This window comes from Muntiacus reevesi, chromosome 17 (genome assembly GCF_963930625.1).
Source record: "Muntiacus reevesi chromosome 17, mMunRee1.1, whole genome shotgun sequence".
NCBI classification, from domain to species: Eukaryota; Metazoa; Chordata; class Mammalia; order Artiodactyla; family Cervidae; genus Muntiacus; species Muntiacus reevesi.
Genome location: NC_089265.1, coordinates 8994096 through 9012506, shown reverse-complemented (window position 1 = coordinate 9012506; position 18411 = coordinate 8994096). Strand labels below are relative to the sequence as shown.

Below are 18411 nucleotides of genomic sequence, written 5' to 3'. Positions count from 1 at the left end.
AAAAGCAAAAGATACAACAATAATATAAAATAAGAGGGGTGGAGGAAGAGGAAAAGGGAAGTAGACTGTTGCAAGACTCTTATAATTATGCAGTGTGAAATGATAGACTATTAACTCTAAGAAGACTGTGGTAAAGTTAAGGATACCTACTAGAATTCTTTAACAAAGACATTAATAAATAAACGTTGTTTGTTGTTTTCAGTTACTACGTCTCTTTGCACGTCTGACTCTTTGTGACCCCATGGACTGTAGCCCGCTAGGCTCCTCTGTCCATGGGATTTCCCAGGCAAAATTACTGGAGTGGGCTGCCCTCTCCTCCTCCAGGGGATCTTCCCAACCCAGGGACTGAACCCATGTCTCCTGCATTGGCAGGCAGATTTTTTACCACTAAGCCACCAGAGAAGCCCTAATAAATAAATACAGGTATTAAAAAAGCCAAAGATAAAATAAAATACTACAAAATATTTTTCAATTAACACAAAACAAAAAAGATTATAGTGGAAATAAATAAAAAGGCCAAATAGAAACCAACAGCAACACAGCAGACATAATATTATATGTAAAAGAACTAAACATTGCAATTAAAAAGCAGAAATTGTCAGACAAGATTAAAAAAGAAAGTCTATACCTAAATATGCTGTCTATAAGATAATCACTCTACAGATACACAGAGGCTAAAATTTTAAAGACTGAGGAAAAGATACACCGTGCGAGCAATCTGCAAAAGAAAACTGGTGTGGCGATACTAACATCAAGCACAGATTTCACAGTCAGAGTATTACCAGAAAGGTAAAGGGACATTTCATAATGAGAAACATCACTTTATCAGCAAAAAAAAAAAAAAAATCCCAATGTGTGTATACCCAATAACAGAGATTCTAAATTATTTCATGCAGAAACTGATATAATTATAGGAAAAAACAGACAATTTCACAATCATATATGGATATTCAATGCCTTTTCTCAATGATTAATAGAACAAATATGGGGGGGGAAGTCAGTAAAGTTACAGCAGATTTGAACAAGGACATCAACCACCTTGACCTAACTAACATACACAGGACACTGTGCCCCAAAATAGAAGAGACCTTCCCAAGTATACATAGAATGTTCACCAAGACAGAGTATAGTCTCAAAAAATTTTAAAAGATTGAAATTTTGAAGAGTCTGTTCTCTGAACATTATAGAATTTAAAAGGAAAGCAATAATAATAATAGACCCTCGAGATATATAAAAATTAAATTAACATACTACCCAGTAACTCATAGGTGAAAGAATAAATCACAGAAAAATTAGAATATCTGGAATATAATGATAATAAAAGCACATCATGCCCAAATTTGTGGAATGAAGAAATAACAGACATCAACAAAATGGAAAATAGAATCAAATTTGGCTCTGTGGGAAGATTAAGAAAACTTATAAACCAGTCTCAACTATATTAAAGAAAAACAGAAAATAAAAATTATCTATTCAGAATAGAAATAAGGAACCTAACAGATTCTATAAACATTAAAAGATCAATAAAGCAAACTGTAACATTTACAAAAATTAAGTCATCTGATGAAACAGAAACTTCTCTAAAAAACATAATCTTTGAAAACTTACTTACAAAGACATAGAAAAAGTTAAACTTTAGAGAAACTGAAGTCATGATCTCAAATCTTCCCAGAGTGAAAATTCCAGACCCAGAGAGCGTCACTGGTGAATCTTATCAAACATTTAAGGAAGTAGTAAGAGCAAGTTTACATAAGTTCAGGGACTTCATCATAAAAGATGATGAAATTTTTCTCATCATTTTGTTGTTCAGTTGCTAAGTCGTGTCCACCTCCTTGTAACCCCATGGACTTCAGCATCCAGCCCTGTCCCTCACTACCTCCTGGAATTTGCTCAAACTCATGTCCATCGAGTCGGTGATGCCATCCAACCATCTCATCATCTGTTGCCTCTTTCTCCTCTCGCCCTCAATCTTTCCCATCATTTTATGAAATCAATATATACTCATGATACAAAACCTAAACAAAGACGTTGTTATAAGAAAGGTATATATATATATATTCACCGTATGACACATACACAAAACTCTCAACAAAATATTAGCGAACAGAATCAAACAAATATGAAGGACAACACATCATGATCAACACATCATTTCTCACAGGAATGCAAGATAAAGTCAACAATCAAAACAATGTGACTCACATATTATAAGAAAGGGAGGGGCTTCCCTGCTGGCTCAGTGTAAAGAACCCACTTGTCACTGCAGGAGAGACGCAGCTTTGATCCCTGAGCCAGGAAGATCCCACATGCCTCGGTGTAACAAGGCCTGTGCAACACAGCTACTGAGCCCGCACCCCGGAGCCCAGGAGCCGCAACCACTGAGCCTGCACCACGGAGCCCGGCCCGGGAGCTGCAGCCACCGAGCCTGTGCCCTGGGACCCGGGAGCCGCAGCTACTGAAGCTGGTGCCCTGGAGTCCAGGAGCCACAGCAATTGAGCCTGCGCCCCGGGGCCCGGGAGCCGCAGCTACTGAAGCTGGTGCGGTGCAGAGCCTGTGGTCCACAGCAAGAGAAGCCGCTGCAGTGAGAAGCCCGAGCACACAGCTAGAGAGAAGCTCTCACGCGCTGCAGCTAGAGAAAAGCCACGAAGACCCAGCACAGCCGATGATAAGTCAGTCAGTAAAAGTACAGGAAAAAAAGGGAAAAATTCAAACTTGCATTAACTAGTAGGACTTGGTAGAAAATCCTGATTTAAATGATTTTTTTTTTAATGTAAACTATTTCTGAAAGATACTCATATTTCACGAGAGTGACTGAAACACAAAAAGATAACTGACCTGGATCAGAAGGGTGGTTACTCTGGGGACAACCACGGAGGGTTGGGGCAGCTGGAGCGGTTCCTTTGGAAACTGCAGTTTGCGAGACGTCCTGTTGACTTTCCCACCGGCCCTATTAAGGACAAATCGGTCATTCTGACTATCAGTCGTTTAAAAATTTAAAGATATTGAAGAGAAGACTGTTACACATTGCTAAAGCTTTATTCTTGATGAAGACATGAGAAATCTGATTACCTGAACATAACACTGTTAACAGCATAATACTATTTCTCTTCTTTACAGAATTGATCTCCCTAATAATAATACTTCCCACTTGGATATCCCCTTCGGTTACAGTTTATAGTCTCCTAATACTCTTTCTCCGGTATCACTGCATCTCACAAAACATGGATATAATAAGGTATTTTCTGAAATGCTCCTCCTGCTCTGCTCCTTAGGCCCTTTCTGCTCTTGTGCCTCCAGACACACTTTCCCCCCCAAAGGACTGTTTTTATTTAAGTTTAAAAATTTTTAATTTTAAATGAAAATTATTTTTAAACTTTAAAAAAAAATTGACTGTGGGAGGGGGGATCAGGATGGGGTATACATGTAGGTCCATGGCTGATTCATGTCAATGTATGACAAAACCCACTGAAATGTTGTGAAGTAATTAGCCTCCAACTAATAAAAAAAAAAAGCTTGACATTAAAAAAAAAAAAAAAAAACAAAACTGACTGGCCACATCACATGGCATGTGGGATTTTAGCTCCCCCACCAGGGATCAAACCCACACCCCCTGAAGCGAAAGTGCAGAGCCTTAACTACTGGACCACTGCAGAAGTCTCAAGACACCTTCTTTCATTTCAGATTCTCGATGGAAACCCAGGAACCAACTCTAATACTGTTCAGGTTTCTTCTCCTCTGCTGACATACCATTCATGAAAGAAACACTCCAGAACAGCGTATTACCAAGCCTCTCATTTTTAACAGATACTAAAAATGAGTTCGAGTTAAGCCCAAACCAAGGAGTCACAAGCTCCCAACAACACAGGTCTCTGAATTAACAAATCTGATTATTCTTTCAACTTGTCTTGTTGCCACTCAGTTGCTCAGTCCTGTTTGACTCAGTCATGTCTGACCCCATGGACTCCAGGAGGCCAGGCTTCCCTGTCCATCACCAACTCTCGGAGCTTGCTCAAACTCATGTCCATTGAGTCAGTGACGCCATCCAACCATCTCGTCCCCTGTCATCCCCTTCTCCTTCTGCCTTCAATCCTTCCCAGCATCAGGGTCTTTTCAAATGAGTTAGCTCTTCGCATCAGGTGGCCAAAGTATTGGAGCTTCAGCATCAGTCCTTCCAATGAATATTCAGGACTGATTTCCTTTAGGATTGACTTGTCTTGCAAACTCCCATGAAAGAGATTTTGTTGCATAATACAAGAACAATGCCCATCAGGTGATGGAGTAATTTACTTTTCTAGAACTTACGGTGAGCCATAAAAATGGTCATCGCACCAAAGCACTTTGAACATCAGTCCCACCCAGTAAAGAAATAAACCTCCGCCCACACTACCAGCACAGAAACCAGTAATGGAGAGAAGATGCAAATCTTTTCAAAGCTGTACATCCTCTTTAGTCTTTTGATAGTCACTCTTCTTTTCCACCCCAGTTTTTAAAATGGTATTTTCTGTTAGATTAAGCTACTACTCCCCAGATGAGTGACCCTGATGATCAACTTGCGTCTTTATTAGTAATCGCCTGCAAAGCTCTTTGCTGCTCCTGAAGATGGATGGAGGTAGAAAGCCCTCTAAGGTTGCCAACATGTATTGGAAACCTATTTGCTTTTAGCAGCAACCTAAGTACCGATCATAAAATCAATAAGCCCTAAGTGATTCAGATCCTGTTTACTTAGAGAAAGCCACTTTCTGGGGGAACTCTCAGCATCTGATATTTTTTCTGTGTTTGCTTATTTTGGACCATGTTGGGTCTCTGCTGCTCAACGGGCTCTCCTCTGGTTGCGGTGCTCGGGCTTCTCATTGTGGCGGCTTCTCCTGTCGTGGAGCGCTGGCTCCCGCACGCACAGGCTGCAGCAGCTGCGGCGTGTGGGCTCAGCAGTCTCCGCTCCTGGCCTCCAGAGCACAAGCGCAGTTGTCACGTGGCAGGTGAATCTTCCCAGACCAGCCATCGAACCCGTGTCTCCTGTACTGGCAGGTGACGTCTTTACCACTGAGCCACCAGGGAAGCCCAGCACTTTGTATTTTAGAATGTGGTTGGGTGCTCAGCATTAGGAAGCAAGGGGGCAAAAGACACAGAAGAGCTGACAGGACGATGAACTCAGAGCGTGTCACTCTAGGAGCGTTTGTGTTACTGTGAACCACACGCTGATTCACACACTTTGTTTCATTACTGCTTTCTCCTTTGACTTCAATTATCTGTCTTGAAGCTGCAGTTCTGTGTGCGCTGGGACGTCATAATCGGGTGTCGGAACAGTGAGGTCAACACTTTGGAACTTCTCAGGGGATGTAAAGCTTCATGCTGTGTTCACGGGATTAAATTCATGCCTAGCTGTTCTGAAGACAACTTGCTCGATTTGAGGATAAATTTGTTGCCATACTTTAGATTTGTCTTCCTTGTTAGGCAGCTGACACAGTAGCACTCTGGCCCTTAGAAAAACCAAGCAGCTAATTTGAAGTCAGCCCCTCAGCTGTGCGGTGTGGGTTCAAAGACAAATAACAGAGGTGTCACCTCTTCCCCAAGGCACACTCGGGGCTCTGCCAGCTTCCCGGGTAATTCTTCCCAGCTGGCACTCCCACACACAGTGTTACTCCCGAATCTGAACAGAGGCAGTAACTCTTACTGTCTCATATATTCAAATAGCTCAAGTGAGAACCTTTGAAAGGATGCTCACCGTTCTTACACAGCGCCTCAGCCATATTGCTAACTCTATAGGAGAATGAAAAACGGAGACATGTCATTCATCCATCTCCCTTAACCGTCATCTTAACCTTGAGGAATCTCACAGTCTTGCCGACCAGGGACAAGGACGCAGAGTATCTCAAATCGCTCTGGGACAGAATGGGCGCTGCTTGGATGATAAACTGGGTACAGCACTGCGCCCCCCTCTTTCTGACCCCCGCAGACCTCTAGGGAAACACTCCACTGACATCACGCACCAGATTCTTCTTCTCCGGCAGCATATATCCATTCTCTTGCCAGAAGCAGAATCTGTGGTTCAGGGTCTAGCAACACACACTGCCCCCCAGGGACAAGGCAATTCGTGTCTTTCCAACAATCTTACAGGGCTTCCCAGGTGGCTCAGCAGTAAAGAATCCGCCGGCCAATGCAGGAGACCCAAATTCGATCCCTGGGTTGGGAAGATCCCCTGGAGATGGAAATGGCAACCCACTCCAGTGTTCTTCCCTGGGAAATCCCATGGACAGAGAAGCCTGGTGGGCTACAGTCCATGGGGTCACAAAGAGTTGGACACAACTGAGCAGATAAACAACAAGAATAACAATAAATTTTACATCCTTGGCCACTCCAGAGTGATTCTCCCACTACTGCAATGTTGGGGGAAAAACAAGGAAGCACCCCAGTTAAAGGTATTTCAGAGGGAGATGAACTCAAGGCAATGAATAAAAAGGACTTGGCCAGATACTGGACCTATCTGCCATCATATGGGCTCAGTTCTCAAACAGTATGGCTTTCTTTCTTTTTTTCACTTCTACCACCGTAACCTATGCTCCATTACAGAACTCTTGGAAAGATAATTCTGAGATGTTTCTGACACTTTTTACCTCTATCAGCCTTCAGGATCAGCCACAAAGGGAGGATGTGAGAGTGGAAATTCTGGCTTCGTTTTGGGTCCCTAAACTAGCTTCATAATTAGTAGGAATTATTTGTGCTAACAGGCTGAATTCAAAAATATAAAACCCTATTCAAAATAACAATTATGCTTAAATGTAAAACCCAACAGGAAAAAATGCAGAAGGCTGTCAGCTGACTTGAGGGTGTGGTTGGTCCCTGCAGGGACCTCCAGTTCTCCTGCTACTGTTCTCCAGAAAGACACAAATGCTTTGGGTGTTCTCTACAGAGATCTGGCTTGGATCAGGAAAGTGACAAAGAGGTAAATGAAGTGCCAGTGACACTCCAGGTCCAAAGGTGGCTACTAACGCAACTCAAGAAGAGGTGACTCACCTTTGGCACCAACCATAACCAGTGTCGGGCTGAATAATTGCAGTTTTCAGGAAAATGATGGAGCCAAAACATACAACACAGCTTTGCTAACTGAATAGTCATTCAGACTTTTGGCTAAATTTTTTTTTAATATTTATTTGCTGCATCGGGTCTTAATTGTGGCATGCAGGATCTAGTTCCCTGACCAGGGGTCAAACCCAGGACCTCTGAACTGGGAGCACGGAGTCCTAACCACTGGACCACCAGGGACGTCCCTGGCTACTTTTAGTTGCATTGAAAACTCCATTTGGAAGATGACAAACATCTCACTAACTTATTTTAAAATATATGATTTCATTTAAAATGGCTTCAGTAAGTAATATCAGTTATTTTTTCTTGACAGAGTTTCTTAAATCGCAAACGGTCTCAACACACAGCCATTGTTTAAATGGAAAAACGATCTGTTGGAATTAATTCTGCAACTAAACTATGAATCTAATCTGGTAGACTGGTCATAACAAGTTTGCTAAGTTTTCATTATATCTATTAAAAAAAAAAACCTGCCTAACAATGATGAAAGAGCCAGTAACAGTAAATAAAACCATCACTGCAATTAGAAATATTTTATATTTTTAATTGAAAAGCTTATCAAGAGTGATTTCTTTTAGGCCAAAAGGTAAAATTAAAAGTTAAGGGTAGCTAATAAAAATTCAATGTATCTTTCTAAGATTAATTAGCTCATCCATACCATCTTGGTGGAGCTCAGTAAACAATTCCAATTTTCATAGATATGGAGCATCAGTGAATGAGGGCAGGCAAAATGTGGCTGGCCAAACTCCAAGTGTTAGGAGGTCAAAGTGCGAGAAGGTTTTAGTACCTTACTACTTGCTCTCACCTCTCCAAAAGCACTGATCCTAGCGAGCTCTGCTCTTGCCTCCAGCCGCAGCTTTTAGTATTACTCTGCTCCCAACTAACCTCCACCACGATGTTAACGAAAATTCAGAGGGAAAGGCAGACTCGAACCTCCTCTGCGGTCGTACTCTACTTCTTTACGTAATCTGAACTAATTCTGCTGTTGTGTTGTTACGTGGCAGGCAACAGAGAACGGCAGGTTCTCTGGGCCACAGCGCTGACTCCACAGTCAAGGAAAGAGGGACAGACATGTGGATAACGGGACAGAGAACCCGGAAGTAAGTCCCCAAGAGTGTGCAAGGGAGATGCAATTAGCAGGATTATAATTTTCAATTATTTTAAAATACAGTTTCTAGCATTTTAAGCAGTGATTCCAAGTTAAAATTGTATTCCCAACTCAATTTCATTGTGTATTAAGTACTTCCATGCAAAGAAGCCAAGACAGAACCACTGAGCTACGTTCTGTGGTGTTGAAGGAAGGCCCAAGGCACTTCCGCTCTTTCTTTGCTCCTCTCCCCCTGCATCCCATGCTTGAGAAAAGGATGTCTTACAAATTCTCAAACATTTACTGTACCATTGGCTTCATTAATGAATCAACTCTACCCCTCATATCCCAGAGCCTCCTACATTCCATCAGATGCCTTCATTCCTGGCATCTTCTGACAGATATTTTCACAGTCCCAGGGAACAAGGAACTGTATATCCTGACTCCCGAAGTTATTTTTACAGAAGGGTAAGAGCCAAAAAAACTAGTACAGTGTCATAAAAACTACATTTAAAAATGCATTTGCATTCTCAAGGTAAAAGCAAGCATGTTTTCAATAGTAGGATAATATGTGTATCCCACTCATTAAGAAAAACCTAATGGATTAATTACCTCTCCCTGGATCTCTGAAAACTGAAGCATGCAGGAAGTCCCCAAAAGAAAAGAAAAATACATGAGTCTCTGAGGTTTTCCAAAACAATGTCTTCAGTAACCTCTCCTTGAGGATTTTGTGTGAAAATTATTATAGATAAAGCAACTGGAGAGTTTCTCAAACCACTACCTATAGGAGAATAAAATCTACCTACCGTAAAGGGTAGAGAATAACATTTTTTCATTTTAATTCTTTCGATAGGTAATTTGTTCCCATGGTCCGAAAACCAAGTAATACAAAAAGGCACACCATGAGAAGCCTCCTGCTTTGGGTCCCCGCATACTCCCAGCCTCTGCCCAGACAGTAAGCAGTGGTATCTGTTTATAAAACAGCCTTACGGGGTTTCCTGCATCATGTGTACATCTACAAACAGCCACACACACTCTTCCCTTGTGCTCCCCGCTCCAGCACAAACAGCAACAGACTGTGCCGCATCGCACTTCCAATCACTGCGTGCATCCTGCTCATCTTTCCGTATTAGTGCCTGGAGGGGTTCCTAATCGTTTTCATAGCTGCACAGTATCCCATTTATTTGTGTGTGTGTGTGTATGGACACAGATAAAACATATTTAACCAGGTCAAACCAACAGACATTTAACTTGTTTCCAATCTTCTGCCCTTATAAACAACACAGCAATGGCCCTCATATACATGTCATTTCTTACCTCTATAAACACCTACTGCTGTATAAAGGGGTTTTAATAGGATCTAAATGATTCTTACATCAACTAGTTTAAACACTACCCCATCCTGAGGAATTCTGTTACGGGCAGCACTGTAACAATTCTGAATTCAAGGCAATGCCATAGTGGATGCAGTTCACCACTGCTTCATTTAAAAGGCCAAAGGGAGGACTCTCCTGTTCCTTGCTGCTACTAGTGGAGGGAAATATTTCTTTACTCTCTAGGAAGAAAACACAATTTTAAGAATATTTATTCTCTCTAAAAATCTTTTTAGACGCTCCACTTTAGATGATAAAACTAGTGAGAGCCCCTCATCTGCAAATGGGGAAGCCACTCTGTGCTCCCTGCTGAAGTGAGCCTGGAATCAAACCCTCTCCACCGAGTGTTTTATGGCTTTTGGCTTGGTTTCCTAACATCAGTTGTGGTCCTCTGTCACCTGAATTTCCTTACTCATTCAACAGGTCCATCCACTAAACCTGTCTTAGAGCAGTTTTCCTCTACCTCTCCCCCTAGTGACAAGCAAAGGGTCTCTGATTTAGACACTTGGACATTCATATAACCTACTGATAAGGACACAGCAGGAAGTCAAGGGATCCAGGGTGACAGTGATGAGGTGGATGGAAGCCTGGCTGTACCTGGTGACTATGCGGGATCTGAGGGGACCAACAGTCTACAGGAAGATGAAGAGATGGCTCCACGGCTGACCTGGGAGCAGTTAGAAATGGGAAGCTGGCCCTCCTGCTCTCCCTGACGAGACTGCCACTGTCCGCCAGAGGCCAGGCACACTGTCCATGCAGAGGGGTGAGACAGAAGACTCCAGACTGCTGCAGTGGGAGAAAAGGGTCCTTCTCTCTTGGAGGTGTCTGATGACAACGAAAACACGCGACACAGAGCAGGCAGAGCCAGCCCTTTGCTGCTGGGACGGCACCAGGATACCAGTCCAACCTGAGAGGGTGGAAATCAGACTTCCCTCATCTTCACTAAGTCTCCTATCCCTGACTCAGGGGCCCCAGGACACCAAGATGACTGAAAAGGGGAAGGTCTTGGTAGAGTAACAAAAAATGTGCAACATTATTTACTCATTTAATACATCCTGCTACAAATTCCCTGGTGGTCCAGTGGTTAGGACTTCACGCTTTCATTGCAGGGGTGCATGAGTGCTCGGCTGTTTCAGTTATATCCAACTCTCTGTGGTCCCATGGGCTGTAGCCTGCCAGGCTCCTCCGTCCATGGGATTCTCCAGGCAAGAACACTGGCATGGGTTGCCATGACCTGCCCTCCGGGGTTCTTCCCGACCCAGGGATTGAACTAGTGTCTCCTGCACAGGTTCTGTCATTGGTTGGGGCACTAAGATTCTGTATACTGCGGCCACAAAAACCAAAAAACAAAACAACAACAAAAAACCCATGTCCTAACTTCTCCCCAACCCTCCACAGAGCCTGCCCTGGAAAAGGGCCTCCAATAAGCTTCTCTGTCGCACCCAAAACAGTCTCTTCCATCAGCACAGTCTCTGAAGCGTCCAGGAGGAGTTCCTCCAGACTCCCAGCTGCTCTCCCCACCACTTCTCGTCTCTGAGGACGCCCGTCCGTCACCCTGGCCGGCTGCTCCCCCTGCACAAGCCCTTAAGCTTCGCCGTCACCCCACACAACCCCGCCTCTCTGTCTGACCCTCTTACGGCCAATTCAGGAGACTCAGATGATTCCCTGGCTGTTCCAACTAGGCCCTGAGCTCCCCAATCTGTGTTCAGCTCAAGCTTCCAGACCCCTGAACTGGCTGACACACCTTCAATCCAAAGTTCAACTAAATCACGTTCTTCCTCAAACCTGCCTCCTCACATTATGTCCCCAGAACCCAGACTCCACCTCAATCCTTGCGTCCCCAGAGTTCTAGAGGCTCCATTCTCCTGAGCGGGTTCTGACTCTCTTCCCCTCCCCTCCCACTGCCGAGACCTCTCCCCCCACCTGCTCTGTCCACCCTCACTTGTGTGTTGACAACAGTACACATTTCTACTATATACATTATTCTAACGTAATTTTATGGACCACAGCCAGGAACATAAGCGGGGTTGAGGTGGACTGCCTAAAAGTGGCCCAGCTCCCCCACAAGTTCCAAGTACATCACACAGGAACTTCTGAAACAAGGGCCCTCTCTCTGGGTTCTGACCTACACTGCACCCTCTGCTTGACTTGGGCTTCCTCCTCCCTGCATGCTTCCGTTCACACTCTTGCTTCAATCCTTCCCACTGGGGTTGATCTTACCATCCTTCAGCACTAAGCTTATGGCGGGGGGTTCCCCTCTTTGCAGCCTTTCCTGGTCCTTGAATAATACCTATAAAAGTGTCCACTTCCTCCTCTGGGTTCCTACTCTACCTAGGCATACTTCTATTATAGTATCTATATTCCTTTATTCTATTTGAAAGTAGATGAGACAATAATTTTCTTTCAAGTAGATATTACTGTTTGGTTTTTTTTTTTCTTTTTTTCCATTTTAAACAAACTAGCAAGAGAGAAAAACTGAAAATCTTTTGGCCACTTTTTTCAATGAATTTATGATAGAGGATTTGGGTTAGATGGATTTCAAAATAAAAGTCATTCTTATAAATAAAAAAATAAAAGTTTTTCTTATATTTTCCCTAAAATTATTTATTATATCAATAATGTTATTTATAATCAATAATGACAGTTTTCCAAACACTCTGCTTTGTTTAGGTGATTACAACTATGCTATGCAAGTCACACTTATCAGCGGACCTACATCAAGGAGTGCTGAACCATAGCCCACTTTTAGACTCACGGTAGGTGGTCAATGAATCGATGAACTAGAGCACTCTCAGTCGTATCCAACCATCCACCTATGACTGTTTTGAGTGTGATCCCTTTAAGTAAATGATAATGAATTATCTATGCTTAAAACTCTGTTAAATTGGGGAAAGCTATATTAACAAGTACATAAATACATCCCAGCTAATAAAATTTCTGTTCCCTTATTTTTCTTTCTTCTAACATATATTATTAAGTTTTAAACATAATCTTATTCTTCACAAATTTTCAATTACTTCATCAATATTTTAACTATTAAAAATCTGAAATGAAGTTCCTTTTCTGACACAAACAGGAAGAATATATATTTCAACAGGAATAGGAACTTAACTAAATTGTTTAACCCTTAAAAAGCAGAGTAACAATAAAGTTTCAGTAACATTATTTTAACTGGCAGATAAAAAGAAATGAACTCTAAACACATTCCAATAAATTTCACATAGTACTGAAAAGTGGAAGAAATTTTGGCATGCACGACTAGCGTGTGATACTTGAGAGGAGGAAAAGTTGGATGGGAAACAGGTCTAAGACTGACAGAAAATAGTCATAAGAACTTACCTTATTGCTACCTAGACTGGAGGATGGGATAAGATCCTGGCGGCTGCCAGACAACTGAAGAGGAAACGAAGAGGAGAATTAGCCCTTTATGTGCAAAAGCACACACATCCATGATCCTGGAAATACAACACTTTGAAAACCAAACCGACAGAATGTTAAAGGTGGATGAGAGAGGCTGCCAAGACCAAGCTGCAAACTAGACCCGCGGCCTTCGGTTCCCCGTCAGGCACAGTTTTTGTCTGTGTTTTTAACTGAATTAACATTTTTAACACAGCAGGTTTGAAGAAGATCAGATGTCCAGCTTACACAGAGCTAACAGCCAGCTGGGCCCAAGTAAGGGACACGTGATTTGTTTATCCACTTCTATGTAAAGGATGCCAGGCTACTAGTTTCCTTGTTGTTACTGTTGTTTAGTTGCAAAGCCGTGTCCGACTCGTGCAACCCCATGGACTGTAGCCACCAGGCCCCCTGTCCATGGGATTTCCCAGGCGAGATTACTGGAGTGGGTTGCCATTTCCTTCCCCAGGGCATCTTCCTGACCCAGGGATTGAACCTGAGTCTCCTGACTGGCGGACAGGTCCGTCACCGCTGAGCCACCAGGGAAGCCCCCTGGTCCCCTTATAGTGTCCTGATCTGATGGCTCCTTTCTCTGGGTGCTGCAGTGAATGTCTACACAGAAACGATTCATTTTACTTTATTTTGTTGCTGTTGTTGTAGAAGAGAACAGTTATTTATTCATATTCTTATTCAACCCACATGTATTGAGCATCTGTATGTTCTCAGTATGTACCAGGTGTTTTTTGGGTTTTTTTTTTAGACTATTTATTTTAAATCATAGGATTCTAAGTACAAAATCTCTGCACAGAGATTTTAGTACATCATTCACTGCATTTTAGTACATCATTTTCTGAAGGAGTGAGAAGATGCTGAGTTAAAGGGAGGTTTATTTACTGTCTGAGAATGTTCCCAATCTTTCCATCTGAGATCATCAGTGACATCACTCAGTCGCAGGGAGCCACCTGTGCCCTCCAGCCTGACACCCATCCTGTCCTGTCCCTCACTGGGATATCTCCAACACCAAGGCTAAGGGTCAGCTGCTCTTTATTTCAACATTTATTCCGTGGTTTCTCTTGGTGTGAAGTTCTGACACAGTGTACTATTTCTCACATCCACCTCTTTATCAAAAGTAAGGAAAGTAGAGATAAATCACAGGACTCCAAGCATTGTTTCTTTGTGAAGAATTATTTGTAAACTTCAGATTCATGTAAATTTTATCTTTATTTTAAAACACATCAACAAACTTAAACACTGTGAAAAAAACAAACCTAACTGATTTGACTCACTTATGCTCCTGGATGACCTTTGAGCAACTGAGTTTATAAACATGGTCCAGACTTCTCCTCAGCCTGAAAGTAATTAAGTTCAGCCTACAAAATTCAAACAGCTTTCCCCAGGCACTACACTAGCTTTGCTTTAGTTCAACACATGCACACCTAACACAGTCACTGTGCCAGGCACTGGAGGAATGAAGATAAATGAGAAACAAATCCAGAGGGACTTCCACGGATGCTTTCCGTGTACCATTAGGAAGGTCAGAGATGGGGGGCTGCAACGATGCTACGGGGTAGAGAAGTGGGGACTTCAGTCAGTGCAGAGGAGGAAATGACACCCGAGATGAGACTTGCAGGGTGGAAAAGAGTTATCCAAGGAAAGAGGAGGAGCAAAAGCAGATCCTGGGCCGGGCACAGGCTGGGTTCCTGCGTACTCACTCTGTTTACATTAGGAGAGCTGATACTCCTCCTGCTCAGCTTCCCTTTTCCCGTCAACTGTTCCTTCACGGCAACTTCCTGTGGGTCAGAGAAAACACAGAGGAAAAGCACGCATGAGACACACACTTCCAGAGTAACAGTGTCTAAAACGGGCTTTGAGCTATGGACATATTCCAAGTTCTTTACTTACTGGAGTGCGGTGGCCATGCCACACAGCTTGTGGGATCTTAGTTCCCCGACCAGGGATCAAACCCGTGCCCCCTGTAGCGGATGCACATAGTCCTAACCACTGGACTGCCAGGGAAGTCCCCTAGTTCTTTAAATGACAGCTGTTACTTCATACAACAGAATGACCCAATTACTGTCACGGTGGAATATTCAAAGTTAATTAAACAAGTGACAGGTTATGTGGTTCATCCCTTTCCTTATCTACTGATGGCTCCCTTGAAGCTGGCCACAAGTGAGTCCCAGGAGAAAGATTATGAAAAGCAGACCATTCACTTTTATGTTACATTAGTATTTTTGTTAAAAAAAAAAAAAAAAAAAGTTTGGGGACTTCCCTGGTAGTCCACAGTGACTAAGACTCTGTGCTCCCAGAGCAGGGGGTCCAGGTTCCATCCCTGGTCAGGAAGCTAGATCCCACAGGCCACAACTAAGAGCTGGCACAGCCTAAATTAATAAATTTTTTTTAAAGTTTCAACATAGCCACATAAACTGACATTTAGAGCTTCTCTGAGCCTTGGGTTTATGACTATTACCTCTCTTTTCCCTCCTGGAGATCCACTCTGAGGCTGTGGAGGCCAAGAAAGGACACACATTCTGCCTCAGGGCTACATTTTTCTTTGGCAGCTATCCAAGGAATAGTGTCAAGGAATTTGTAAAATACTTCTTAAGCAGCAAGAGTGATACATTTCCTTCCACTACTGGCTCAGTCAGTAAAGAATCCACCTGCACTGCGGGAGACCTGGGTTCGATCCCTGGGTTGGGACGATCCCCTGGAGGAGGGCATGGCAGCCCACTCCAGTGTTCTTGCCTGGAGGCTCCCATGGGCAGAGGAGCCTGGCGGGCTACAGTCCAGGGGGTCGCAGAGAGTCAGACACGACCACGCACAGCACTACCCAGGCAACTGGCTACCATTTAGGGTCTTGGAAAAAATAACTTCCAAATGTCATTTTTGTATCTGTGAAGACTCACCCGGCAAGTTTAATGTAAATTAATATGCTCCACTTAAGAGGTTTCAGAAGTTTAGACCTAACAACACTGTGAATTGCGGGAAGTCAAACCCTGGGTCGAGCTGGCTGGCACCCCGCCCTGTCCCCATCGGCTGACCTGGCGAAGGCGGTCTAACGTGAGGAGATTCTCCACCGCCAGCACGCTCCTGAGGTACTTCTCGATGTACGCTTCCGAGTCGGCAGACGCCGTGTTTTCCACATCAGCTGCCATCCTAGCCAACGCCTCTCGTTCCTCGACTCCCTGAGCATCCTGGAGGGGGGAAATTATACGTTAAAATTAAGTACCTTGCAGAAGAAAATGCTTCAGAGGCATCTTGATCTATAGGAATCCACAAAGAGTACCGAACCAACAAACGCGATATATTCCAACTTCCACTTTAAAGTCAGCTCTTGGAACTCAAAATGCGTTTTCCCACAGAAATCATGGCATACGGGGTGGCTGGGGTCACCTGAAAGGCTAGTTAAACACAGAGCAGTTTTCAACAAAACTGTCCTCGCCTGCATTTCCATCAGGAACCAAGACGTTCCCGGTCAGAGAGGACCTGGGGGACAAGCTGGAGTCTGACCACAACAGTGCTCTAGGGCCGCATCTTAAGGGGCCAGAGGGAGGACAAGGAGCCGAGGTGAGAGCGGGGCGCATATGGGACCCAAACCACCCCCACAGCAGGCAGACACAGGTATGAAGGGTAACGGTGGGAAGAACGGCTGGATTCCAACCCTTTCAGGAAGCAGCCTCCCAGGGACCACACACTCTCCACAAGGCCAATCCCCAACTCTGCAGACAGAGGCCCAGGAGCGGAAGCCGACCAAGCAGACAAGCCCCCAGGCGTGTTCTCCCGTGCCCAGCTCCATGGACACAGCTGGTTCAGGCATGTAAATGGGATGTTTGCACGTCACGGGCGGGATTTTGTTAATGTAATTAATTAGATCTCTCAAGCTCACAGTGGCTTATAACAAAGCACTCTTCTTAGGAAACATCAGGTCCTTTACTTGTGAATTTTGTTATAACAACATCAAAACCTGCAAAATACACTGGGCTGGCCAAAAGGTTTGTTCCAGGCTTTACATACCATCATATGGTAAAACCAAACATTTGGTCCAGTTCACTGGTCATAGCAAACACCCTCTTCTAACAACACAAGAGAATACTCTACGCATGGACATCACCAGATGGTCAACACTGAAATCAGATTGACTATATTCTTTGCATCCAAAGATTGGGAAGTTCTACACAGTCAGCAAAAATAAGACCGGGAGCTGACTGTGGCTCAGATCGTGAAATCCTTATTGCAAAATTCAGGCTTAAATGGAAGTAGGGAAAACCACGAGACCATTCAGGTATGACCTAAATCAAATCCCTTACAATTATACAGTGGAAGTGACAAATAGACCCAAGGGATTAGATCTGATAGACAGAGTGCCTAAAGAACTATGGATGGAGGTTCGTGACACTGTACAGGAGACAGGGATCAAGACCATCCCCAAGAAAAAGAAATGCAAAAAAGCAAAACGGTTGTCTGCTGAGGCCTTACAAATAGCTGTGAAAAGAAGAGAAGCGAAAGGCAAAAGAGAAAAGGAAAGATTTACCCATTTCAATGCAGAGTTCCAAAGGAGAGCAAGGAGATAAGAAAGCCTTCTTCAGTGATCAGTGCAAAGAAATAGAGGAAAACAATAAAATGGGAAAGACTAGAGATCTCTTCAAGAAAATTAGAGATACCAAGGGAACATTTCATGTAAAGATAGGCACAGTAAAGGACAGAAATGGTATGGATTTAACAGAAGCAGAAGATATTAAGAAGACGTGGCAAGAATACTCAGAAGAACTATACAAATAGATCTTCATGACCCAGATAACGATGGTGTGATCACTCACCTAGAGCCAGACATCCTGGAATGGGAAGTCAAGTGGGCCTTAGAAAGCATCACTATGAACAAAGTTAGTGGAGGTGATGGAATTCCAGTTGAACTATTTCACATCCTGAAAGATGATGCTGTGAAAGTGCTACACTGAATACGCCAGCAAATTTCCAGTCCAGTGGCCACAGGACTGGAAAAGGTCAGTTTTCATTCCAATCTCAAAGAAAGGCAATGCCAAAGAATGTTCAACCTACCACACAATTGCACTCATCTCACATGCTAGCAAAATAATGCTCAAAATTTTCCAAGCTAGGCTTCAACAGTATGTGAACCAAGAACTCCAAGATGTTCAAGCTGGTTTTAGAAAAGGCAGAGGAACCAGAGATCATTTGCCAACATCCACTGGATCATTGAAAAAGCAAGAAAGTTCCAGAAAAACATCTATTTATGCTTTATTGACTACACCAAAGCCTTTGACTGTGTGGATCACAACAAACTGGAAAATTCTTAAAGGGATGGGAATACCAGACCACCAGACTGCCTCCTGAGAAATCTGTATGCAGGTCAACAAGCAAAAGTTAGAACTGGATAAAGAAAAATAGACTGGTTCCAATTAGGGAAAGGAGTACGTCAAGGCTGTATATTGTCACCTTGCTCGTTTCACTTATATGCAG

General features: G+C 43.4%; 1 protein-coding gene across 2 annotated transcripts in view; it reads right to left on the bottom strand.

The window, feature by feature from the left end:
- The window catches only part of KIF13B (kinesin family member 13B), a 201446-nt gene that overhangs the window by 34281 nt on the left and 148754 nt on the right, over positions 1-18411 (bottom strand). For both annotated transcript variants that reach the window (XM_065907699.1, XM_065907700.1), the window contains exons 33-36: positions 15978-16130; positions 14649-14726; positions 12880-12933; positions 2836-2947 (exon numbers count right to left, since the gene is read on the bottom strand). In XM_065907699.1, the coding sequence (XP_065763771.1) occupies positions 2836-2947; positions 12880-12933; positions 14649-14726; positions 15978-16130 (397 nt within the window). The remainder of the gene's footprint in view (positions 1-2835; positions 2948-12879; positions 12934-14648; positions 14727-15977; positions 16131-18411) is intronic.